Raw genomic sequence first — 27,765 nt, forward strand, 5'->3', positions numbered from 1 at the left:
ATCTGTTGCCTTGCGTTAACCATTTCTAGCCTATATATATTTGATGGACAAACTGCGTGTTCAATCCACGCGGTGGCACTATTGTCTAAATTTGAGTTTAATTAGAAGGCGTTCAGCGTCTAAACAGCTAATATCACTGCAGGGAAGAGTTCATCTTAAACAGTTGAAATAGTTACAATAATAGGCTAATAATAATAATAATAATAAAATAAGCTCACTGATAATGATAGATGCTATCAGTGGTTCTGTGCTTTACTGTTCACCTTTGCGTCCTTACATGTAGCCTAGTGCGTTATCAAGTATGAACTATCACCTGTTATTGTTCCGGAAGTCTATAAGGCGAGTGAAATACCTTATTCTTGGATTATGTCATCAGGTTGCTAATTTAGACCGCGCTGTAGTGATTTTATGTAAAACAGCCTTTTGCCTCCACCACTATAAAATGCACAGAGCCAATAGGAAACCCAACTTCGCATGTCCTCAGACGTTATTTATTGGCTCGAACCGTGGATGACAGCCAGTATATTTGGTCTCTTGTGAAAGAGTAAACTGATTGCGGATCTGACACACACGCCTGCAGCTACAGTCACTGACTCACAGATCAACACACGAGCGCACTTCTGCTGCCTTCCACTTCTGACGGACTCACTGACTGTCACACCACTGCTGTGTCTGCGCCTCCAGACCCTGAAGGACAAAGTAAGTGCCTCTTACTTATTTCACATAGTTATTTTGAGTATTTGTGATCCTGTATTATGTGAGGAGAGTATTGTTGAATCGCTTACTGTATTTTCCTCTGTTGATCAGAATCATTTCTTTCCATTGAGTTCTAATGACAGGTTGTTTCGGTTCAGCTTCACCTGCAGAAACATAGGCTACTTAATGTATATCGTTGTTGTAAAACGTTTTGAATGTAGCCTATTGTAGTGTAAATATTTTGAATCAGTGCCGCCAAAACATAGGCTGTCGGAGTCAATAAGTCTGGTTCATTTATTGATAATTTAATCTGACGAAGCGTAGCCTACCGGCGCTGACAACGGATCTATAGCCGATCAGCTGTCTTGATCTTTATCTGACACGTATTTTTATTCTAATTAAGTTGAGTAAGTTTGATTAAAGTAGTTTAGGGCATCTTTATGGTCAGTAGAAGAGGAAGCTACTTCGCTTCTCCTTTTCTATTCAAACGTCTGACCTGTTTTTAATTGGCATTCTTTGCATTGTTATTTAATAATTGTTATTAAGGGTGCAGTTGCACACTTTCAAAATGCATATAATAGCCTACGTCAATTACTGGACACAGAAAGAGAGAGATGAAGTAGAGACTCCAAAGGTATTTTCACACTTGAAATGTATTAATATAGCTACATTATAACCCACTTTTCAGGGAAAATAAATAAGTTTGATCAAATGGTAAAACAATATTGTTTCAATAAATTACATAAATAAAAAAAAGTGAAGGTCTGAGAAAAGCCCTAGCATTATTTGTTTGCAGAAGCCATTGTGTCTCCACTGAACAACTAGACACGTTTAATTATCACTTAAGTGTCCAAAAGTGTCCAAACTCTTTGGGGCCAGTATGTTGAATGAAATATGTTTAAAAAAAAAAAAAAAAAAAAAAAAGCATCTTGTTACATCACTCATTAGAAATAGTATCACATATGAAATTTAAATAAGCTGTATGTATGTTCGTTATGTTTATTTTCCCTTTATATGTTTATTCATTTGAGCTTTTCTTTTTGGACCTTCTAAGACTCATCTAAACTTTTTGTTGAAAATGCAACTGCTCTGTCTCAAAGAGAGAGAGAGAGAGAGAGAGAGAGAGAGAGAGAGAGGAGGTAGAGAGATGAATGATTGGTTGTTCTCAGTGTGAGAAAGATAATACTCCCTTTAATGTTTCTTCAAGGAATCAGTGGCTTGTTCAGTAACCTGCTCTTGAACTTGTGTGAAGTTTAGTATATTTAACACTACTCGATTTTCACACAGTTTTCTTTGTCCGGATCTCAATGAGAATTCTAGAAATATATTCCAGACAGTGAATATTGGGAAACTGGAAATTCACCCTTTGGATATTCAGCACATTCACCTTTTGGACTTTAAACACCCCATTGTTTGCACTCAACCTGAAGTTTGCCGTCTGGAGATGACAAACAAGCAAAATATTGATGTTGTAACCCATCTGTTCATCTCAGAACCATTGCAGAACCATTAATTTTAAGAGTGGCGTTTGAAACGTGTAAATATAATACATTATAATGCATACAAAGTGTCAGTTATGTCTTTTTGTAAATAACTGCAATTGCAGTACCACATTATTATTTTTAAAAAATGTAAACATACTGTAGTAAACATTAGAATGTATCTCAATTTCTATTATAAGATATTATGCCTGTCTCTATGATATATTATAAATACAGACTTTGAGTCTTAATGTAGTTTTAAACTCTGGTGAAGGTTGGTCTTTAACTGAGATTTGTGATGAACAAGGCAGCCGCAAAACAGTTTCATCTTCCTCTGTGGATGAGCAATAACTTCCTGTCTTACAAAACTGAAAACATCTTTTTCCCTCATGAGAACGTGATTCACACTTCCTAATTATAATATATATATATATATATATATATATATATATATATATATTTTTTTTTTTTTTACTATCTAATAATCAAAAGTTCAAACATAACAATAGTGCAATTCTTAAAGGGTGTCACTGCACACCAAAATGAAAATTTTATCATTAATCACTTACCCCCATGTTGTTCCAAACCCGTCAAAGCTTTGTTCGTCTTCAGAACACAATTTAAGATATTTTGGATGAAAACCGGGAGGCTTGTGACTGTCTCATAGACTGCCAAATAAATAACAGTGTCAAGGTCCATAAAAGTATGAAAAGCATCGTCAGAATACTCCATCTGCCAACAGTGATTCAACCGTAACGTTATGAAGCAACGGCAATACTTTTTGTACATGAAGAAAACAAAAATAATGGCTTTATTCAACAATTCCTCTCCTCTGTGTCTCTCCAAATCAGTGTAGTGCCATTTTGGCAAATCTGAGCAGTACGCAGGCGAACGTACAGAAGAGAACAGAAGAGAGTACGCCACCAGCGTACTGCACAGATTTGCCAAAATGTTGAATAAAGTCATTATTTTTGTTTTCTTCATGTACAAAAAGTATTCTCGTCACTTCATAATGTTATGGGTGAACCACTGATGGCAGATGGACTATTCTGACGATGTCTTTCATACTTTCCTGGACCTTGACAGTGTTACTTACTTGGCAGTCTATGGGACAGTCACAAGCTTCCCGGTTTTCATCCAAAATATCTTAAATTGTGTTCCGAAGAAGAACAAAGCTTTTACGGGTTTGGAACGACATGGGGGTAAGTGATTAATGACAAAATTTTCATTTTGCGGTAGAGTAACCCTTTAATGACAAAAAGTTATTCCGTCAGAGCAATTCAAGCAAGTACCATCTTCATGTTTTTGCAGGCTTGCATATTTAATCAGCAGTTAATAAAAGTGAAATGATTCAGTTTGAAATCAGTTGACACTCTTATAACAGACACATTGAAATCCTGTACATTCCTGTTTTAACAGTCCCTCATTCCCTCAATAACGGTCCGTTCTGTTGGCCGCTACAGTGCAGTAGTGCAGCATCCCTCTGAAGATACAGTATCGTCTGCCAGTTGTGTGTCCTGCACACTATATACTCCAACACCCTCATTTGTCAGAAGTTAGTCCATGTGTTACTGTTAAATAAGGAATTTCTACTGAGGAGCTTTGCCATGTTGATGTAAGCACAGAAATAGTGTGGAAAGAATGCTTTTTGGCAGGACATGAAAACGATCAGATTGTATGTAAATCTGGATGTTGGGCATCTGCTATACTTATAAATTTGTTTTTATACTCTGATCTGTTTAAACTCTGGCCAACGATGTCCCCTTATTTGGTGTGTTCACAAAAATGGCAGTTGGCAACCTTTGTTACTTCATACTTAGCGTTACTGATTTGTAGAGCTGGGGGACTGGGACTCCAACTCGGACTCAGACTGCGGTTATGAATGAAGTTGGACTTGTACTGGAACATGACATGGACTCTTGACATTTTGGAGAACAGATGAATTTGCGTTGTGTGTAACATGAAAGATAAAAAATGAGTAAGAGCATAAAACTAATATAAAAAATACATTAATGAGTGTCTCCCACACAAACTCAATTGGTTAAGTACTAGGACTAGACAAGGTGGACTCGAATCCAACACTAGTGATTTGAACAAACCCCTAAAATGAATAATTATTTAGTGTGTAAGTAACTCATACAGTTGGATTTGTATGGAAGTCTGTTTCTGCCACTGACAAAAAACAAACAAACAAACAAACTTTTTATATAACAATGCAAGTTTTGACTTTTTTCTCAGAATTGTGTGATATAAATTTGCAATCTGAAGTTTTAAAATCAGAATTGCAAGATATAAACTCGCGACTGCGAAAAATAACATCAGAATTGCGAAATGTAATCTCTTTCTCTCTATTGCAAGTTTATATCTCGGAATTCTGATTTTCTAACTTCTTTCAGAATTGCAAGATATGAACTCACAATTGCAAAAAAAATCTAAACTCTAAAAACTAATTTCTGACATTTTTTCTTGCAATTGCGAGTTTATATCCCGCAATTCTGACTTTTTTTTCTCTCAGAATTGCATGGTATAAATTTGCAATTGCAAAAAAAAAAAAAATTAATTCAGAATTGTGAGATATAAACTCCCAATTCTGATTTTTTTTCTTGCAATTCTGACTTTAATGGTAACATAACCTCGGAATTGCAAGAAAAAAGTCAGAATTGCGAGTTAATATCTTGCAATTCTGACTTTATAACACTTTACAACACAATTCCGAGGCTGAAAGTTAGAATAATGAGATATAAACTTGCAATTCTGATAAAAAATGTCAGAATTGTGAGATAAAAAGTTGTAGTTACCCTAGTAACCACGAGTAATTCCCTGGCAACCACCCACAACATTGTGGTGGTGATTTGTAAGGGCAGAAAATGTTTACATTTTTTGACGGACGTTAAAACTGTTGGCATGAATTCAGCTTTCTTAGCGTTTCATGAATCATTGAAGACATTCTGTCTTGCAGTGTTGGATTGAAAGTGCATCTACTGGCAGCGCCGTCTCAGTTTGTAATTAGTGGCTTTCAGTAAAGCTTGATTTAAACACAAGTTTGGCGCTCAGGGAGTTTGTAAACGGTTTCTAAACTGTGCAGTCGGACACACTACATAAGCCATCATCCTAAAATAAAAGCAACATTTCTCCATGAGCTCATCATCAACTAGCACAATAAAGCATTTAAATACATCACATTTAACACAATATTTAGGGTCTCCGTGGCAACTGGATCAAAAACATGACATGAAGCACAGACGTCAGACTGGAGCCCTGTTTTAGATTAGACCTGTGAACCTTTTCTTTTCCCCTGTAAAAACACCTTTCATGAGTCCACGCTTCCTGTTCTGCAGTTTTGTAAAGGTCACCCAGATGGATGAATATGTGCAAGACTCAATTAAAAATATAATGAAGTCTCATTAATAACCAGATACCTATGTTTGCAATGGCTCGTATGAGAGCATGATCTTTGGAGGAACTCACAATTACTTTGCTGAAAAACAATATGGTTGTAGTGAAGATGCTTTTGACTCTATAGAACAGCAAGAAGGATTCACAAAAGCATCAACACTAATATCTGGCTAACTGTATATCTAGATAAGACTGTCTTTGTCATGTTTTTTTTTTGTATTATGCTTCATTTAGGAGAACTTGGTCCCTTTGGTTCCTTGCAACCATCACCTTTAGCTTGCTCAGACAATTCATATTACGTAATATCATCAATTTAAATGCACTGACACTGGTTGAGAACAAAATCTCAAATAAATTGAGCAACTAAATTGAGCTGGATTATGATACTAACTTTACAACATCGACACTGAAGTGAGTTATTGAATTGTGAACTGACCTAAGCCGAATGATGACACTATTGTCTTTTATAGAGCTACTTTACATAAATTACATTTGTTTAATAATTGATGAGTTTAGAACATTAACATCGTTATTTTAATGTGAAGCTGCTTTGAAACAGTCTGTATTGTAAAGCATTTTTTTTATATAAATAAATGTGACTGGACTGATTCGACAGAACAGAATACTCAAGTTTAAGATAAGTACCACAAAATTTAAATGTACAAAACTTGCTTCGAATTGAACATAATTTTTGATAGTTTTGTCAAAATAGACAATTCTTATTTTGTTTTATTTTATTGCAATGTTTAGGCTACATATATACACAGTGGCATGCAAAAGTTTGGGAACCCCTTGCAGAATCTTTGAAAATGTGAATTATTAAAAAAAAAAAGAGAGAGATTATACAAAATCGCATGTTATTTTTTATTTAGTACAGTCCTGAGTAAGATATTAGTCCACAAGACAAAAAAAAAAAATAGCTGAAATTATTAAAATAACACCATTCAAAAGTTTGGGAACCATTGGTTCTTAATACTGTGTGTGGTTACCTGGATGATCCACAACTTGTTTTTTGTTTGGTGATGGTTGTTCATGAGTCCCTTGTTTGTTCTGATCAGTTAAACTGATCACTGTTCCTCAGAAAAATCCACCAGATCCTGCAGATTCTTCAGTTTTCAAGCATCTTTTGCATATTTGAACCCTTTCCAGCAGTGACTGTATGATTTTGAGATCCATCTTTTCACACTGAGGACAATTGAGGGACTGAAACACAACTATTAAAAAAGGTTCAAACATTCACTGATGCTCCAGAAGGAAATACAGTGCATTAAGAGCCAAGGGGGTGAAAACTTTTGAACAGAATGGAATTTTCATGTCCAAATTTTTCTTATTTTGTTGAAATATAATTTTTCAGTTCTCTCTATCTAAATGATTGGGACTACATCAAAGGGATTCTGGCATCTACTGGTCTCAAGTGAGGAGGCCACAGTGGGCTTCAGGTGGCCTGTTACAGGTAGCAGCTGATCTGCCTGGCCATGTGTTTTTCTTTTCTCCTGGAACATGAGACTTGTCTATTCTGAGCCTGTCTGCTCACATGTCAATTCTTCTGCCTCACTATTTCTGCCCTGCTGTAATGCAAGTTGATCCTCAGAGCCCATTACAGGATCCTAATGTCTACAGAATCAATGCTTGTCCTGACTAAAGATCATTTATTAGGTGTCAGAATCCAGTGCTGCATCAAGCAGTGTGATGATTTGATATCCTCCAAACAATCTCAAAGGTCATTGTGATGTCACTCTAAAAATGTGATGCAAACCTTGCTATGAAATCCCATGTAAGGTTCTTTTTCACTGGTTCCACAAAGAACCTTTACCATCCATGGAACTGTTTCATTCCACAAAAGGTTCTTTACAGTGGAAAAAGGTTCTTAAGCTTATTAAAATGTTCTTCACTCTAAGAAAAAAATGGTTCTTTTAAGAACTGTTCACTGAAAGGTTCTTTGGGGAACCAAAACTAGTTTCTCCATGGCATTGCTGTGAGATCCCCCTTTTGGAACCTTTATTTTTTAAGAGTGTAAAAGCACTGTGAGGCAACACTATGGTACAGAGATGCATTGAGGTCATAACATAGTATTGCACAAAAAATCTTTAGTAATTGACAAGCAGTCTTTATTAATTGATTATTAATTATGTTTAAAGTGAGCCCGGGTTGCATAATTCAATAATACTTCAATGATAATGCAAAAAAATATTTTTGACATTTTTTCACTTTCATGTTATGTTATTGAGTATTTCCCCCCTTAAAATTATCATTACTGTTATGTTAAATTTTTTGTTAGTTATATTCACTAGCATATTATTTCTCAAACTGAAGGAATGAGGCTTATAAAGCTATTTGTATAATCATCTCTTCAAATGGTTATTCTCCGGAGTGCTTTGCCAAACTTGTATGAGTGTCCTAAGATAAATTTCCTTCTGGAAAGGGTCAGGCAACCTCTTAGATGGCCCTCAGCTGCTCTGTCTCGCACTCTCACTTCTGTGTGAATTAATGACTTTCTCATGAGACGTTCACTGAGGCCACTTAGATAACACACAGTTTGCACTTCTGTCCAAGACGGCTTTCTTTTGTTTTGTCAGTCTTTAGTGAAGCAGTGTCTTTACTGCAAGTATGAGACACTGAATGCGTGTTTGCACCGTGGGGAAAGGTTAAGCCCATGAGGGATGCTGGGAAATATTGTTTTCTGAGATTGCAATGCAGCTAACAGGCGTAATGTCTGCTTATCAGATGGGGGTTCCTTCCTGGTTTTCTTTGTATAGGGTGGCAATTAAGTCCGTTACGTTCGGCTCCCAGCTTTCCCTCTGTTTCCTCACTGACATCAGCTTCCTTTTGTTTGGTCTGATAGCTGGAAGCTCTCTACAGCAACAACAGCAAACTGCACGCTTCATGCCTGGGATCTGTTTTTCTTGCAGTCATTTGCCAGCCGGCAGACTGTGTCTTACTGGACTCTTTCCGCTATAAAATCAGATACAAAGTTTTAATGTAATAAAGGGTGTGGACTGTGACTTAAGTTCATCAAATTGGCTCCAAACATGAAAACTAATCAGTGTCTCATATATGATTAATAACCATAATTGTCTTTTAAATATATCTCTGTAAACCCTAATGCTCAAAGTAGTTAACTGTACTGAGTAGAAGAATAAAAAGTGGTAATTCAGTCTTTCTCATTATGCATTTGAGTCACTGTGCATGATGGGAACTTAGCCCTCCACAAGACAGTTTCTTTATCCCGATGTGCATACTGTCTATCCTAAATAGTATTCAAAATTAAAACTAGTGTGTCCCAAATTGTATAATGTTGAAATGAGTATCCGAAAGGTACCCCGATGGTTTACTATTTCCATTGGAAATTCAAAGTGCAGACCTGTGCACATTCTAATAGCTAATATTGCCCACAAACCATTGCACGATGGATGAGGATTTGATTAGAACTACAAACACAAGTATAAATGTGTTAAAAACTACAAATATGGTACAGTAGATATGCGAGACTGAAGGATAAGTAGAGAAAGTGGTTTGAGTGATTAATAATCAATATCTAACCTGATGAAAAAATACACACTCAAAAGTATTTTTTTTTAAATGACATAATAGAAAACTTTTATTTAAATTTTTTAATATTTTTAAAATGTTACAATATTGTTTTTACAATAAAATTTCACATTCATTCATAATGCAACTTGAAATTTATAAGTAGAAATAGACGGCATCTGGGGCAGAGGTATTACTGTAGGATATATTTAACATCACTGGAATTCCCATCAACACATTAAAGGGCAGACTTGATAGCATTTTAATAAGTGCTCTTCCACAATTATTCCCAGTAATGTTTTTTCCCTCTCATGTGTGCATGCAGGGATATGTGTGCATGCATGTGTGCACATTTTACTGGTGTTCTGTGGGTTAGTGCCGTCTAGCCACGGTGGCCCTTTCCATTCTGTCAGATGGTGAAGTCATGGTATGCAAGTCTGCATAATGCAGATTCAGCTGAAAGAGCAAACGGAGGGGCAGTGTGTGCTGTCTTTCACTGCTCAAGAGGAATGCCTCTACAGATGGATCTAATAGCTATTTTCTTCCATCCGTGAAGCCTGACATGCCAGCCGCACAGTTATAGTTATTGACACATTTTAATTTAGCCTTGCAAGCAGACATACTACAATGACCACATATTATAGTTGCTCTGGGTTTGGATGCAGTAGCTGCTATTGTGGCGAAGCGGTTGCATTTTTATGATGCTTTAACACAAGCTTTTTAGTAATAAAATAATACAACTGAAAGTCTCTGGATATGTTGGATTAGCATACTAACATAGTATTCTTATTACTTCTGCAGTATGTGAACTGTGTGCATAGTAAGCACATTTTGTGAATGCATTGAAAACCTGGATAGCTTATTGTGAAAACTGCATAAAAACAACATGAATACAAATTGTACAAGAACTTTGCAGACGATAACTATAACGATAACAGTTTTAAAAATTTTATTAAATTGGAAAAAAGTCCACAAAAAACTACAATGATTATGGCACGGAGGAATGATAACATTTGAATCACTTTCAGAATGTTTTTTTTTTTTTAGCTGATGTACAAAAAACATTGACAGCCAATCAGAATCCAGCAAACTTTAAAGAGTGTGAGCATTTAAAGTAACATAACATTATCAGCCATTGGAGTGGACGCTAATATAATTATCCTTACAGTTCACCCAAAAATGGAAATGATGTTTTAATTACTGATGTCATTAATTACCCTCATGTTGTTCCAAACCTGTAAATAAGACCTCCGTTCATCTCTGGAACATAAATTAAGATATTTTTGATGCATTCCGAAAGCTCTCTGACCCTCCCTTAGCAAGGATCCTAACAAGATCAAAGCTCAGAAGCGTAGCAAGGACATCGTTAAAATAATCCATGTGACATCAGTGGTTCAACCATAATTTTTCGAAGCTACGAGAACATTTTTATGCGCAAACAAAACAAAAATAACGACTTTCACGACTTTCATTCAACAATTTGTCTTCTCCACGTCACCATAAAGTGCTATTTTGGAGAATATCACATACGTAAACAACGTATGTAAGCGGATACTTTGTTTACATTGTTTACGCTTTGATCTAATATGTAAACAACATATCAGCATGCATACGTGAGTAATTAATGACAGAATTTTCATTTTTGGGTGAACTATCCCTTTAAGCAAGTATTATTTAATTCCGAACATATCGATAAAAATGTCACATATTCAGAAGGAAGTGACACAACTTAAAGTCAGTTTGGCTCTCTTACGGTATGCAGATCACATGATTTGACAACTTTTTAATGCAGTGAAACCATTATATCTTAATCAGGTGCATTATACAAACACAAACCAGTACACTGAAGGTGTTTCTCATATTTTTCAGTTGTGTCCGTTGCAGTGCCTCTGCAGAGCCTGTTCTCACACTCATATAAATAAAAGTGTCTGTGGAGGTACAACTATGTTCGGCTTCTGGCTGCTGGAATGCAGTGTACGCGAGTGTTAGCGCGTCTGTCTCCAGAAGGAGTTCATCTAACACCCACATGACAAGAGCTGACACATCCCCTCACTTAGACCACCGCTAGCAAAACAGTGTCCTACAAACACACCCGGCACTGAGCTCTGGCCTCACTACAACTGCCATCATGCCTTATAATGCAGACTGATTTGTCTGTCTCACAGTAGAAGTGGATATTTGACTGCAAGTTTATAACATTATTAATGATATGTATACATAAGGAACAAGAGGGAGAGAAGGACTTTATGGAAGCACTGAAATATTCAGGTAACTGCAGAGATACATCCACTGCTGCCCGTGTTTGTTAATGTTTAAGCTTTTGCATAGTCAAACTTAGTGCCTTAGGATTTTTCTGGGAATACAGAGTTAAATTCTAGCCTACTACTCATGCTTAGCTATCATATAGTCACATCTTGTTTGTGTTATTCTTTCTAAAAACTCTTATTTTGAAGTTTATTTGGTTCTGTGGTTTTTGTGTTTGTTTCCTGTTTCCTCAGTTCCCTTGGTTACTAAAACACTTGGTTTGTTTCTTTAGTGAAAGATTGAGTTCACCTGTGTCTAGTTTAGTTTTTTGTTATTCCATGTTGCCTTTTTATCTTGAGTTGTCATTTGTTGTCTTTGCATTTGTTTGAAAAGCTGTTGCGGTTTTCCCCAAGTGGGCTGCATTCTTTGTTTATTCGTTTAAACTTCTTCAACTAGATCCAAGCCTCAACTCTTCCCTCGTACAACTGTGACACAAAGGCCTACGACTTTTCATGGTGTTGTCCTTTATGAAGCTTGGCAGTAAGAGTGAACAATATGTATTGTCTGCGATACAAATGTAACTCAATTTGCAATAAACAAAACAAGCACGTCTTGAGATTGCATGCTTTCACTGTGGGATACAGAATGCAGTTAGATTGTCATAAATTCTATATACAGTATGGTGAGTTTTTGTCCTTTATATTCCTTTGCGATATAGTTAAGCAATATCACACAAGCACACATGCTGTTTTTCCCAAATAAGCATGATTGCAAAATGGGATATTGATTTTATTCAAAAATACAATATTGTAAGTTACATTTTAGACACCATTTTTAGACACATAGCTGTTGTGTCTTTGCAACACACAGTGTGGTTTCGTTCCTGTAGGAATCTGCTTTTTTAAACGAATCAGTGATTCGGTGATCCATTTTTAAGTCACTTGCTTCATTCTTAAACGAATCAGCTGTTTGAACAAACAGTTTGAATGATTCAGTGACTCACTCATCAAGACACCTGCTTGTGGTTTTTGTTTCATATTTACAAGCATAATTTTCTTAAAAAATACATTCATCTCATATCATTATTTATGAAGTTGTAATTGCAGTGCAACTAAAATGCTGATTTAGATACAGTTTTTGTGCTACTTCTGTAGTGCAAAAATACTGATTTCATTTGATTGGTAACAGCCTATAGTGTTATTCTGCATCTTATAAGATTTGATTATCATTACTGACAAAATTCCAGAAATATCAAGATATAATGTTTTGTCCTCTGGTTAGCATCTGCTTTTGTTGTATAGAATAGAGCAGCTTGAACATTCTGCTAAATATCTCCTGTGCTTTACACGAGAAGGAAATCATACAATAATGATTCCTTTGGAAGAAAAAGATATATAAAAAGAGCAAAAAAAAAAAAAAATATATCTACAAATATGCTTGTCTTTCCCTTTATACCACTAGACATTAACTCACCACAAAATCAAGGGGATGTCCTGTCCCAAAGAAAAATATGTTCTGGAGTAAAATGAGTCTAGTATTACAAACCTACCACGTCTTCTTTCAAGGCACCTTCATATAGAAACAGAAAGGACATGATATATATTATGAACATTTAGACATTTTGTATCTAATGAAATATTCACAGACTGAGTGTGTATAATTACAGTAAAGTGCTTTTCTATGTGGTGTTAGGTTTATTGTGCTTATGTTTTGTGGCGTCTTTAAAGTGTGTTTATTATCTTGAGGAAGTGGAGGGGCTTTGAAATTTTATAAGGGAGTTCACTAAAAATACACACCAGTGGAGTTTGTTGCCAGGGTAGCGACGTGTCCCCAACTGCCTGCAAAAGCACACCTCTGTCCTGTTCACGGTTCAGCAGGGCGAAGCTGCAAGATAAACTGTTTTTTTTTCAATGCTCTCTGCAAAAGCGCATGGCTGGCAGTCTAGTTAAATCAGCTGTTATCTCCAGTCAACAGTAAGAGTCTGTGGATGGATCATCCGATGTATCTGACGTCAAACCGTTGTTAAGATGTAACTGATACAGGCTCTGCTTTTTTTCATGCCTGTCAAAAAAATAAGACATTTCATCTTCTGTTGTTGTTGATGTACTTTTTTAATGTATCAGATTACGAACATTTGAAGGAGTGGGTTTCTGCAGTGTGTGTGGCCTCCTGCCTTAGGCAATAGTATAGTATGGCAACCTAAATTGCAGTTGGATTAACAACAACAACAATAAAAAAAAACACTGCATTTTATATTGTTTTTTTCCTGGCAATGACATCAATGAGTAAAAAGCAAGATAAAGATTGTTTTTTTTTTTTTACTTTAAAAAAAAAAATGTATACAATTTTTAATCAATAGTAATATACAGTCTTATCTTAATCACTAGTAATATGCAAAGTTTTATATATTTTATTTATATATTTTATTTTACCTGTATAATGAATTAGATATGAATTCATATTTTATGTATATCATACTTTTTTGGTGTATCATATGACATTTTTCACTGTGAACTAACCTTGCATTTTCATTACAAATGACATTTTCATAATTTCATATTGGTCGCATCACATGACTTTAATTTGGCAGAAAAAAATTCTGTATTTATTTTATTTTATTTTTATTATTATTTTCTAAGAAATTATAATGAAAGTAAAAAATTAAAAATGAGCATCATGGCCAAGCCTTATACATTTTTTTTTTTTAATATTCAAATTAATAGATATTTTATTCCTTTTTTTTTTTTTTCTTCTTCAGATTTCACCATGAGTGAGGAGGCTGAAGTGTGGGTGTAGCTGTTCAGTGGAGCAAGATATCACAAGCACAGTGTCTACACTCCTGCAAAATAGACGATGGGTGAAGCCGAAGATGAGAAGATCCAGTCAGGACGGCTATTTGAGAACTTTGTTCAGGCCACTGACTGTAAAAGCACCCTGCAGGCCTTCAATATTATGTGCAGTTACCTGGAGCTTGACCCTCTGGAGCACAGCACCTTCTACAGCGGCCTGAAGAGCATGGTGACCTGCTGGAAAGCCAAAGCCCTTTGGAGCAAGCTGGACAAGAGAGCCAGCAACAAAGAGTACAAGAAAGGCAAAGCCTGCGAGGGCATTAAGGTAAGCTTGCAAAAAGCCAAGACAATAACAATACTGGAATATGTTATGACGTTTAAATGAGCTGGCAAAACCTTTGTTAAGATCTTTATAAACCAAACATTTAGGTGGTTTATAGATTCCATCTAAGATTTGCCCTGATTTTGGGCTATGATTTTTGTATGCTATGACATCATTATATATATAACATCATGGACACATGTTGTTCATTAGACAAGTGCTCTCTGACTCTTTTATTGTAGTTTAATTGTGGTGTGTGGTGAAGCAAACATCTACTATTGCTCATGCTATATAAGTCACACACATTTTTTTCTTTTTACTTGAGTCATAATATCCCTATGCATAGTTGCAGATAATTTTTCATGTTTCATACACAAAATGTACCTGACACGTAAGCTTATATATCGCAAAATTATAAAGATAGTGCAAACTTATGTACATTTCCAAACCTGTATCTGTCTTGTTCATTATGAGAACTTCCCCTCTCTCTCTCTCTCTCTCTCTCTCTCTCCGAGATCAAGCTCAGCTTATTGTTAGTGAGTGTTTGAAGTGTTTCAAAGAGAGCATAATTTAACAAGTTCAACTTCATATGTGCAATAAACAGCCCACTAACGTTTCTGATGTAAAGGAGCGTAATTATGCTGCTCTTTTTAGAGTGTAATTTACCTCTTTGTAATAAAGATGGTAATTATATACAGTAGTCCTGACGAAGGGCTGTTCTGCACACTTTAATCAAAGCCAGAACAGTGTTGCCTAATGGCACTGGTTCAGACAAGCCAGGTATGCTGCAAAATGGTTCATAGGAGTATTTAAATACACATATTAAGCATTGGACCCTTACTAGATTGTATTTTTAGGGTTTCTTAAACACAGCTTTTTCTATGTTTACATCACCATTCATCAGACCAACAGCTTGTTGCATCTCAAACTCACGCCATCGGTTGAGTCAGAGGCTGACTTTCTGAATTGCTGAAACAGACAAAGCAATGTTTTGAAAGCAACAGAGAGTGTCTTCTCTCATCTGGAAGCCAACTTTCAAATGGCTTACTTAGTTGATTCTGCACATTAAACAGGCAAAGGTGTTTTAACATCCTGATGAATAACAGACCATCTCCCCCTTCATCCTATTGTGACTTGAGTTGAGTTGGAGAAAAAAAAAGAAAAAAAAAGGTGTGGTTTAGGAAGAGTGACACGATATCACTGCTCACCAGCCTCAAACTGTCTGTCAGATTCACAGTCTGTCCAGGATATGAGCTCATTCTCTCTTTTTCAACCAGCGGGACAGCTCAACTGTTTTATTGTTTTATACTGGCTTTATTGCAGAGAACACAGAGGCTTAATCTAAAAGTTTAGACATTCACTGCAAGCAAAATATGATAAAATATATGTGTATCTTTTTTTTTAAATTTTTTAATTTTTTTTTTTTTTTTGTATTTTTATACAGGTTTTTGGGGAATAGCTGATTCTGGTTATACACAATTTTAGCTGTTCTTTTTTTATCACTGTCTTTTTTTTATAACATATTGATTAATATTATTTCTTTTTTAATTTTTGATGTATTGATGGATTTATGTTGTTCTCTTGTGGTCTGCATTTATTTGATCAAAAATATAGTAAAAACTAGTGCTGTCAAACAATTAATCGCATCCAAAATATTAGTTTTGTTTTAATTAATGTTTTTGTTTGTACTGTGTATATTTATTATGTATATATAAATACACACACATACAGTATATGTATATTTTGAAAATATTTACATTATATATATATATATATATATATATATATATATATATATATATATATATGTATATATTTATATTAATATAATTTATATTATATATATTTTAAACATAACATATTTTTAATGTGTGTGTATTTATATATACATAATAAATATACACAGTACACACACATATATATTATGTAAACAAAAACTTTTATTTTGGATGTGATTAATCACGATTAATCACGATTAATCGTTTGACAGCACTAGTAAAAATAGTAACATTATAAATTATTATTAAAATTTGAAACAAAATCATTCTGTTTTAATATATTAAAAAAAAAAAATATTCCTGTGATAACAAAGCTGAATTTTCAGCATCATTACTCCCGCCTTCAGTGTCACATGATCCTTTAGAAATCATCCTAAGTTTGATGATGTGGTGTGCAAGAAACATTTCTTCTTATTATTAAAGTTAAAAAAAAGTTGTGTTGCTTAAAAGTTTTTGTTAAAACTTTCAGGAAACTCGCAGATTCTTTTGATGAGCATTTATTTGAAATAGAAGTAATTTTCAAGAATGTAAAAGTCATTACTATCATATTTGATCAGTTCCATAGTTATTCAATAAAGGCATTAATTTCTTAAAAAAAAACTGCCCCCAAAGGGAATTTCCAAATATATAGTATATATAGTGTTTTTTTAATGTTAGTTTGGTATGGCACAATGCATTTTATTAATGTTTGATCTGTTTCACAGAATGACTCTTAAATGGATTTCCACATAGAGCAGCAGTTAAATAAAGTTGACACAAAAAGTGTCTTTTAAATTCTTCTCATAAATTTTTGGGCTGTTTTTCAGGGGTGGTGTAGTGGTTTCACCACCGGATTTTGTGGTAAATACTTGGAGCCGTTCCTCAGTCTGAGCAGTGTGAGCTCCTGACCCAGACTCTGTGAGCTCATGCGAAGAGGCACTGTTTTCCACATTGGGAAAGACAAGTTCTTCTCTTTGTGTATGTTTGAGCATGTGTGCAGTCTGCTAGACATTTGCTTACAGCTGTGACTTTGTGACTCATGACTACTTGGGCAATAAACAAATCATACAGTGGCATTATATGCTAACACTCATTACCAGGACCTTTGTTCCATTACACTAGAGGTATCAGCCGATTCGTCTGCCTTTTTTTACTCTCATACAGGCCTTAATGCTTTTGTATCTGGGCTGCTCTCCTGGTGGTCTGCTTCAGTCCATCGAGCAGCTTTTTCTAGTGGTGTGATGTCTAATTGAGCAAACTACTGAAGCAAACTGTGATCACATTGTGTGCTAGAAGCAGGATAAGTATGTGTGTCTGGGTTTAAGTTATTGGTCCTGCAGTGAGGTGGTCTCTGTTCCACTGGGCTTTGTGTAAAGTGACTGTTGGTTCAACACATACCGTGGCTTTCACCAGGAAGTCTCATCTGGCATTATGCTCCCAGTTCCTGTCCTGCAGACTTTTCCATGAGATAAAAGAGGCTGAACCAGCCTGAAGTGGCAGTGGTGTGATGAGATTTTACAGCAGACGTTGGCCTGTACAGTGATTGGCTGGATTTTAAAGAGGACACACTAAAAACATTTTAATTTTATTAATGTTCTTTTATAGATTAGGAAATTAAATATTCACATTTATAATTAATTTAATTAGTTATAATCTTTAATATTTAAATATAATAATATAATTAATTTAATAAAAATTTTAATTTAATTTAAAAAATAAATAATATAAATATTAATTTATTAATTTAATAATATAATTTAATATATTTTTATTTTAATTTTATAAATAATTAATATATTTATTTATTTATAAATTAAATTAATTTAATATAAATGTATGATGATTATTGAGATACAATAAGGGGTCGTTCACACACAGAATGCGTCTTCATGCCTAAAAACGCAAGATGCAGCGCTCAGGAATGGTTTTATAAAAAGTGCCGATTTTACATGAAACTTTAAATCTTCTTGCTTTTCTTAGAGGTTTTTTCTGTCCATCAAAGTTTTTTTTTTTTTTTTTTTTTTTTTCAAATCTGACAACAATTTGAGACATTTTTGAGATCTCTTCTGAAACTCTTCTGAATTTTTTTCTCAAGTAAAAATTCCATTTGCTCTCAATTTGATTTCATTACGTAAATCCTGATTTCAATAGAAAACGTATTCGTATTTTAATCATTTGTTATTTTGTCTTTACTATGGGCAACCAAAAAAAAGCATGATTTCGAGCACCCACTGATGGACAGGAAACAGCTTCATGCTGACTCAACAGGAAACTTCACCTCTGGACTACTGTTCTGCTCGGTTTCAGGGTGGGGATGAGCAGAAACAAAAGAGTTATCATTATGTTCGTATCTGCTCTGACTGATGGAGCGTTTCATTAGTCTGTGGGGATGGTAAATCTTCTCCCTGGAGTGGTTGCGTGGCTCTCTGTCTTTTCTGAACAGGCTGCCTTTGTTCATTCTCTGTGGCTTTTAGTTAAGGTAAAGTCAAACAGAAACTGTGCACCTGGCCTGTCAGTCTGTGCTGGTAGTAACTGGTCCATCCAGCGTAATCAAAAGCAGCAGTGCAGAGACAGACCTGTCCAGACAGTGCAGTGGCCACCTGCGTCTGCCAGCCTCATACCTGCAGCACTGATGAATAACAGATCTCCCCTCAGGCATTTAATACTTGCTTGTTTTCTCTGTACGCATTCCTCCAACTGCAATACTTTCTCCACTACTGCTATGCACTGCTATTGATACTTTCAGCACTGTTACTCACAAACACACTCCTGTTAATACCGGCAATCTTGTTACTTCAAATACACAATTTATATTGATTCTTTCAACCCTTTTACTCACAAATACACAAACACACTTTTGTTAATATCTGCAATCGTGTTACTTCAAAGACACAATTTCTATTGATTCTTTCAACTCTGTTATACTCATAAATTCACAAAAACCTTCATACTGATATGTTTAATCTTGTTACTTAAAATACACAATTGCTGGTGATTTTCAACTCTGTTACTCAAAATAGACATAGAGTCAATATTAATACTTTCAACCCTGTTATTCACAAATACACAATCATGTTTTAGTTGATACCTGCAATCTTGTTACTAAAATACACAATTTATACTAATACTCTGTTACACACACACACACACACACACACACACACACACACACACACACACACACACACACACATTCCTGTTGAAACATTCAACCCTGTTATTCAAAAATACAGACATGGAGGCCTATTGATACATTCAACCCTATTACATTAAAATAAACATTTTGTTGACTTCTTTTGATACTATTAACCCTGTTGCTCAACAGTACACACACATTCCTATTTCAACCCTGTTATTCACACACACACACACACACACACACACACACACACACACACACACACACACACACACACACACACACACACACACACACACACACACACACACACATATTTGTAAGTAACAGGGTTGAAACACACACTAAGCATAGAATGTCTAAGTCTCTGTCTTATTTTTTTTTAATGAAAGCTAAAGGCATTTTAATGAAATTATCTGTGCTTCTAGCAGGCTGAGATCTGTAAATAGCCACAACTGACACAGTGCCAGGGACAACTATCCATACAGGCATTGAGGTCTACATAAACATGATAAGATCCAGGATCAGGAGGGGCTGAAACCCAAGCGTGTCACAATATTGATCACAGCACAGGCTAAGAGTTTTTGCTGTATGCCCACTGTGACAGGAAGCGCTAGCTGCCCTCACTACTGCTTCCTTGTTTTGAGGTCAATTAACCATCCTGAAGTTGGCTATGTGTGTGGGAAACCATAGGAGGGGTAGGAAATGAATAGATCAAGTAGAAAAAAAGTCACATTGCACCATCTGGGCTGAAAATGAGCTAAAGCTTTGCATGATGTGAGTCCAATACGTGGCTCTTTTCTGTGACTCAAGAATAGATTTGTGTAAAGATCATCGCTCCACATAAAAAGTGATCTCTCATCACTAAACCAGAGAGGATGAAGTCATACCCACAGCAGGCATTCTCAGACACGTCCCGGAACCTGACGTCTTGACTTCATGCATTCATACTAGCCTGATGCATGAATCACACCTTTGATATGATAGGACTGTAAATATGAGTTAATGCTGATGAAATCACACATGCGCCTCCAGTTATTGGCACTGATTGTTGTGTGGTGCTTGGATAAACATTTGCAATAGTTCTTACTTTTCTTTGCGCTTGTCTGCTAAGATTTTCTGCTTTCTAAGATACTTCCTGAAAGAATGGCAAGAACTGTTTGCTCACCACAGAGTAAAATAGGCTCATTGAATTTCAATAAAGAAAAATACACAAAGTATTAGAAAATGCACTAGAGAGGAAGCAATGTCTTAGACATCTGTATTGCCTTCTTTTATATGTATTTGTGAAAATTGAAAAAGCAATGAAAACAAAAGTCACCCATTTGTTCTGTACTTTCTGTTTTTTAAATGAAAATAGTGACCTTGGTTAAATTCTTACCCTGCTGATTCTCTGAATTTCTGATTGTAACTTTCAGTGCTTGATTATTGGAGGGGGCCCCTGCGGCTTGCGGACTGCCATCGAGTTAGCTTTCCTCGGAGCCAAAGTGGTGGTAATAGAGAAGAGAGATACATTCTCAAGGAACAACGTCCTACATCTCTGGCCCTACACCATTCATGACCTCAGGGCCTTAGGAGCCAAGAAGTTTTATGGAAAGTTCTGTGCTGGAGCAATAGACCACATCAGTGAGTTCTGAAGCAACTCCTCATTCTCTGTGTTAATCATATTATAAGCAACCTATCATAACTTCCTTGTTTAAAGCAGTGGTCATGTTTTAGTTCCTCTTCTGATTCTTTTGATTGCCCTTCTTTTTTCTATATATGCAGTATATTTTACCTTTGTTGTGTTTATCTACAGCGATATATCACCCAAAAATCTACACTGTAAACCCTAATAAGTTGAGTCTACTCAAGTCATTTGAGAAAACTCATTCACTCACTATAGTTATCATAATTAACTAAAACTAAAAGCATATTTGTTAATTGAAATAAAGATGTTATAAAAATAATTTTGAGTTGTCAACTAATTTAAATTTACAGCACTAACATTACTAACTGGACTGAGAAATAAACGAAATAATAATAAATAAAAAAATAATAAATAACTAAAATAACTAAATAAATTAAACCATGAATAAATAAAAAACAAAGCATTAAATTTTTACTAGAAATAATTGCTATAAATTAAAAAAATGAAAATGAAAACGATAAATATAAAAATAAGAGCTAAATCAAAATATTAATAACAACTATAACAATACATTAATAAAATAAAGTAACTCTGTCAACCTCAATTTAATTTAATAACTGTAATTTATTTTCTGTTGAATACAGAAGAAAAGGCTGCTCTTTCCCTCTTTCCATACAGAAAATATAGATGGCCACCAGTCACTGTCAAGACTTACACTTCAGTTTGTTCGTCACACAAAGCTATCATTTCACTTAACAGGATTCAGAATTTATCCCATTAGTCATATTACCTACTTTTATGTTGTTTTAATGTCCTTTTAGGAGCTTGACAGTCCCAGTCCCTATCCATTTTCATTGTATGGAAAAGAGACAATGATAGAATTTCCATTTTTGGATGAACTATCCAAAAGATGAAGTACTAAGTGAAAATACTATCCTGACACTCTAATGACGATATTTCTGTTCCCACATCTGTTAGTTCTACTGGTTGGTGTTTTTATAAGTGAGGCAGTGTTAGCGTGACTCTGAGGCTAATGGTTCTTGCTCTGGCTGGGTTTGGCAGGCATTCGGCAGCTCCAGCTCATGCTCCTGAAGATCGCTCTGCTTCTGGGTGTGGAGTTTCACGTAAATGTGGAGTTCGTGAAGCTGGTGGAGCCTCCAGAGGACCAGGAGAATGAGGGTGAGACTGACGGCCCCAGATGCAGACTAGATGTCAGTCAAAAGTTTGGACACACCTACTCAGTGTTTATTATTGCTACTTCTAGAATAGTAAACATTTACATTTAAATTTGGCTGACACTTTTATTCAAACGTGACTTACATTGCATTCAAAGTACACATTTCACATTTTTATCAGTTCTTGCTTTCCCTGGGAACTGAACCCATGACCTTCGTGTTGCTAGTGCCATGCTTTGCTGTTTTTGGCTACTGAAAAGAAGATAACAACACAGATGGTAATATGAGGATATGTAGCCATCACAAAATGCTATTTTATATATTTGCTTCTTCAAAGTAGCTGCCCTTTGTTCAGATAATGGGTTTTAATCCTTTATGATCCATTTGTTAGGGGCCCTTCTTTGTAAAAGTTATGTTTGTATAAAAATACGAATATTATAAATAAGTGTATTATATTCATCAGAACAGAATTGAAAATAATTTAATAATTTAAAAATAAATAAATAATGAGAGTAAAATAACAGTAAAATAATTTGTGATTTAATGCTTTCTGACCAGTTTTTAGAAAGCAGAATGAACCAAAACAAGCAGTTAGTAAATGAATAGAGTTCAAGTCTAAAAGGGACAAGGTTTTTTTTTTCTTTTTTAAAGAATAGAATTAGAATAGAGAGTGCTAGAGTTAGAGGGTCAAATAAAGGACTCAGGATTTCATTAAAACTAAATACTTAGGCATTTAAGCATAATAGATTTTATTTAAAATGTATTTGTTAATTAAGAAACATGTATTCAATACAATCAGTCAAGTGTGTCCAGTCTTTTCACTGGTATTATAAATACTATTGAGTACGCTTTCTAAGCCTGTTTATAACCAGAATGCCCATATATCCCGCTACTTTGATTTTATTCACTTAATATCCCATAGCTGTATTAGACACCACATAAGCTTGAGTATTGAAATGTTAAGCTGTACTCATCTTGATGAATCTGGGTTCTTTTGATTTTGCGGTCTCTGTATTACAACGTTTTCTTTGGAGCTGTTTAAGGTTTTCTGGGCAGGTCTGTCATTACCAGGAAGATGAAGGGATAGAGTGCTTCCTGCCTCACTATAATAGCTGTTTCCATGACAACCAAACAACACCTGCAGAGTTGTTAATGCAACTTTAATGCCAATGGAAAAGTGTTCAGATCCACGTCACTCTCCCCTCCCGCATCCAAATGTCATTTTATGACTACACTGCATGCATAGCGTTCACCCGTTACACAACGCTCTGCTATCTTGTTTCAAAAGATTTTTAAAGATCAGAGAAATGAAGAAACTGATTAGTTGATCTTGGTAATTAGAAACACAACTCAAAGGTCCAAGGATTGTGTTTCCATATGTGGCCACATTGGTCATCTATGGAAGAACAACATTGCGTAAGCTTCTCCCCTAGACTTCTAGACCATTAGCAATCTATCTTTCTCCCTTCAACAGGAATGACAGCAGGCAGATAAAACAAAAGTGCTTTCTAAATTAAGAATGTGTGCTTGCTGTGACCCTGTACTATGGCCTTGAGCGAGACTCATGATCCTGGATGTAGTTCAGTTGGATCTCAACTTGTGTTAAACAGTTTTTGTTTATTTTGCTTTTAAGCTGTACCCTAAACGTTTGACATTGATGGTTGGCTGTTATTAATAATAACTGAATGACTTGCTGTGACTATATGTTTCTGGAATGCATAGTGTTCTTGGCACGATTGCATAATGCATACATGAGTGTTGAGTAACATTACCTAGTCTTGTTGAAATGTGTAGCTGAAAAACAAATGTTTTCATTCAACAGATTATTTCCATTTAAAACAACATGCAGTTCTCTTACAGCAAGAACAGTTTGTCAGAAGTGAACCTGGGTGAAGTGTCTTGAAATATTTTGATATTTGTATTTATTGTCCTATCGCTCCACCCAGCTCCTGTCCTACCTGGAGGAAAAATTATTGCTCAGATATTGCTTGGGAGATTTAATGAGTTCCCAGTTATGTATCAACTCTCAGATACTTCTGAAATTCCTTAGGAGAAATAAAAATAGAAACAGCAGAGTCAATTGTTGGCATGCTGTAAAAATATAGAGCTATAAAATGAATTTGGATAACAGCTCAGATAATTACATTTTTAGAGTTTGAGTCACTATTAAGATCAAGATAAGGGTAAACATATGTAGATTGTTTTCTTAGTAGAATAATCTGAAATAGGTCTATTTTTATTTCTCCTAATCAATGAGACAATGCTTGGCATGCAGTAAGAGTACAGAGTTATGAAATTAAAGTGGAAGCAACTCAGATAATTAAGTATTTGGAAAGTTATATGAGAAAGGTTTGTGTTCATATATAAAACACTGTTGATATCTTCTCTGAATCTCAAGAGTACTAGTGTCATTTTCTCAGTAGAAACATATGAAAATCTCATTGTTCTCTAGGAGATATTAAAAAGATCTCAACTGTGATTTGTCACTTTTGCAGCTGAAGGATTGCGTTTGTTTCTGCAGGGCCGGGTTGGAGGGCAGAGATCCGGCCTGCGGACCACCCTGTGGCTGACTTCGACTTTGATGTGGTGGTGGGAGCTGATGGGAGACGAAACTCTTTAGAAGGTATGAGCTCAAATAGGTGAAGATGATGCAATCACTGCTCATGAGGAATAAAATGTAAAATCTGCCATGCTGAATTATGTGGACTAAAATAAACACACATGCAACCCTCTGTTTGCACAGTAACTAAGAGGCTATAATAATCTTTGCTCTATGATTACAAACTGTTCTAGCAGTTGCTAAAATTGCACCTGCCTAAAATATGATAGCATGTACATGAAAATAGCATGTCATATGGTCTTTCAAATAATGTAATAGTATACTTCTCAACAAGCCACACAATTTGAGGTATAATTCACATCTGGGGCACAAACTACTGTATAAATTTGAGCAAAATGGCAAATGTAGAAATAGTTAACCCAAAATATTTAAATTAACCGAAAATCTACTCACCCTCAGTCCATCCAAGATGTAGATGAGTTTGTTTCTTCATCTGAACAGATTTGGGGAAATTGAACATTATATCACTTGCTCATCAATGGATCGTCTGCAGTGAATGGATGCCGTCAGAATAAGAGTCCGAACTGCTGATAAAGCTGATAGAGCTGATAAAGTGCTTTTCACTTTGGAAGACATTAATGAAGTTAATGACAATTACTGGAGTTGTTTGGATTACTTGTGGATTATTGTGATGTGCTGTTTGAACTCTCACTCTGACGGCACCCATTCACTGAAGAACATCCATTGGTAAAGAAGTGATCCGAACTTCCAAATCTGTTCCGAAAAGGAACAAACTCAACTGCATCTTGAATGGTACATTTCAAGCAAATTTTAATTTTTGGGTGAACTATTCCTTTAAACAACACTAATAAAACGTCTTCAGATGTAATCCAGAACCTCTCTTTGTTACACTCTTTCTATCATTAAAACAACCTTACCAACTATTAAAATTTGGCCCATGCTCTTGGCCAAAGTCCCTAGAATGCATTGTTTCATCCAAGAAGGTTATTAAGCCATAAAATCAAGTTCTGCTGTGTAAAGCGATACTGCATGATGTCACCAGCCGCCCACTGGTTACATATGAGATCAGCGAGTCAACATGTGCTCATGAGGAGCTCTCAGGGTTTCTGAACACTTTTCAGTTGATGATGTGTGTCCGTTGGACTCTGTTTTCCAGGTTCGTCATCTTTTCGCTTATCCCTAATCAGATGCTTTTTCCAAAAAAGGCCATTTGTGGGGTTAGCTCATTGCCCAATTATGAGTAACTTCAGGGAAAAAGAAACCCGGCTTGTTTTGGACATTAAGTGAGCTAGTTCAGGACATCTAGGGAAAGTTAAATTTATCCCAATCTGAGGCAGAGCAGTGGTCAGACGAAAGCAGCTGAATTTGGACCGATTAACGCAGATGACGAAGAGGAGAACTTATGTCTTAGTGAGTTAACAGTATGGCAGTAATGGAACAGTTCTTGCTCTTAATCAAATCTGTGTCTGTTCGTAGAGAAGCTCTGTAGAGCCTCATACATTATTTTGCAGGATGAGAAAGCAGAGCCAATTCTCCACGACCCAAATCAACCCACTCAACAGCCATTAAAAATGAACAGCTTGTGCTGTTTTTGTAAAATTTGCCAGGCTGGGATGAACTTATCTGGCTAATGCATAAAGGCACTATTTTTTATTTTTTTCTAGGCCTCTAACAAATCTTTATCAAGCATGATGCAATAAAAATCTCTTTTGAGTCAATCAGAATATCAAAAAAAAGAGAGAACATTTTGTTGATCTCTGTTTGAGTGCAGATATTCTGAAAAGGCAGTTTCTGCCTTTTTATTTGTTGTGCACATCAGCAGTGTCTTAGGAGATCTCTAGATCCTTACAAAATGCACAAGGGCTTTAAAAACTACAGATGAATATTATAGACATTTGCAACTGGAGAGATTTACTCCACAGACTCAGTATATTCATATTCAGTGATTTTAAGGGATAGTTCACCAAGAAATGAAAATTCTGACATCACCTGCAAGTTGTGTTTGTGATGTTAAAAAATTCCAGCATCTCCACTTAACCTGTCCACATGCATTACAAAAAATAAAGTTTTGAAAGTCCTCCATTTAAAATGCAATTTCAAAAAATCCTTCAGGAACTCGAGCTGCGTCGAATGCTTTAGGAATGCCCCCGGCGAGTGAAGCATGTGTGAAATCACTCCAATAGAGAAATTAGATGTCACAAAGCGGTGACGTGAGGTACATGTAACAGGAAGCATAAAGGCGCATCCGGCATGGGCACATGTTAGCTTCTGCTCTTCAGCGAGCATGTCTGTGTATGTGTGTGTGTTGCATAAGCACTTCAGTCAGTTAGTATTTCTCTTTAAGAAAGCGAGATAATGCCTAAGTGTGAAAGTAAATCTAATGTGGCGAGCGGACAGTGTTTCAAGTCATGTGTTCCTCCTCTCCTATCTCTTGGGTTGGGATACACACGATTTGTTTGGGAACGGAGCATCCATGGGCAGCCCAGAGGCTGAGGCCAGTACAGTGCACCAAGGTGCCCTCATGGGACCTGGCAGTGGTTCTGGAGGCTCTGTGCAAAGCTCCCTTCGAACTCATTGAAGATATCTATGACAAGCTCCTCATGCTTAAGACGATATTCTTACTCACTATATCCTCACTGAAGAGGATAGGGGACCTTCAGGCACCCTCTGTATCATGCCTGGAGTTGGCCCCAAGCATGGCTAGGGCATTTCTTTACCCAAGACCTGGGTATGTCCCTAAAGTGCCCACTTCCTCGCCGGCTCCTATTGTACTGCAAGCCTTTTGTCCTCCTCCCTTCCAGGAAGCAGGTCAGGAAAGACTCAATCTGCTCTGTCCAGTGTGAGCACTGCACGCTTACATTCACAGAGCTGCCCAGGGGCATAAGGCAGATAGGGTATTTGTGTGCTTTGGTCCACCTAAGAAAGGGGTTCCAGCGACCAAGCAAACCCTGAGTCGGTGGGTGGTTGAGAGCATCACACTGGCCTATGAGTCCTCTGGCCTCCTGTCACCTATAGGGGTCAGAGCGC

At 36.0% G+C, this 27,765-nt stretch overlaps 1 protein-coding gene across 23 annotated transcripts in view; it reads left to right on the forward strand.

Moving 5' to 3' along the window:
• Positions 1-408: 408 nt before the first annotated feature.
• mical2a (microtubule associated monooxygenase, calponin and LIM domain containing 2a) overlaps positions 409-27,765 on the forward strand; it is a 57,016-nt gene continuing 29,659 nt past the window's right edge. For 4 of the 23 annotated variants that reach the window (XR_006155269.1, XM_042728567.1, XM_042728571.1 and 1 more), the window contains exons 1-5: positions 409-699; positions 14,104-14,459; positions 20,771-20,978; positions 22,045-22,161; positions 24,679-24,780. Coding sequence is in view for 19 of the 23 variants with exons in the window: in XM_042728567.1 (XP_042584501.1) it covers positions 14,199-14,459; positions 20,771-20,978; positions 22,045-22,161; positions 24,679-24,780 (688 nt within the window). In the remaining 4 variants the exon portion in view is untranslated. Of the gene's footprint in view, positions 700-11,048; positions 11,370-14,103; positions 14,460-20,770; positions 20,979-22,044; positions 22,162-24,678; positions 24,781-27,765 lie in introns of those variants that run through there. The other 19 variants (XM_042728581.1, XM_042728579.1, XM_042728580.1 and 16 more) reach the window with 13 other exon arrangements.

The sequence above is a fragment of the Cyprinus carpio genome, chromosome B7, assembly GCF_018340385.1.
Source record: "Cyprinus carpio isolate SPL01 chromosome B7, ASM1834038v1, whole genome shotgun sequence".
In the NCBI taxonomy this organism is placed as follows: domain Eukaryota; kingdom Metazoa; phylum Chordata; class Actinopteri; order Cypriniformes; family Cyprinidae; genus Cyprinus; species Cyprinus carpio.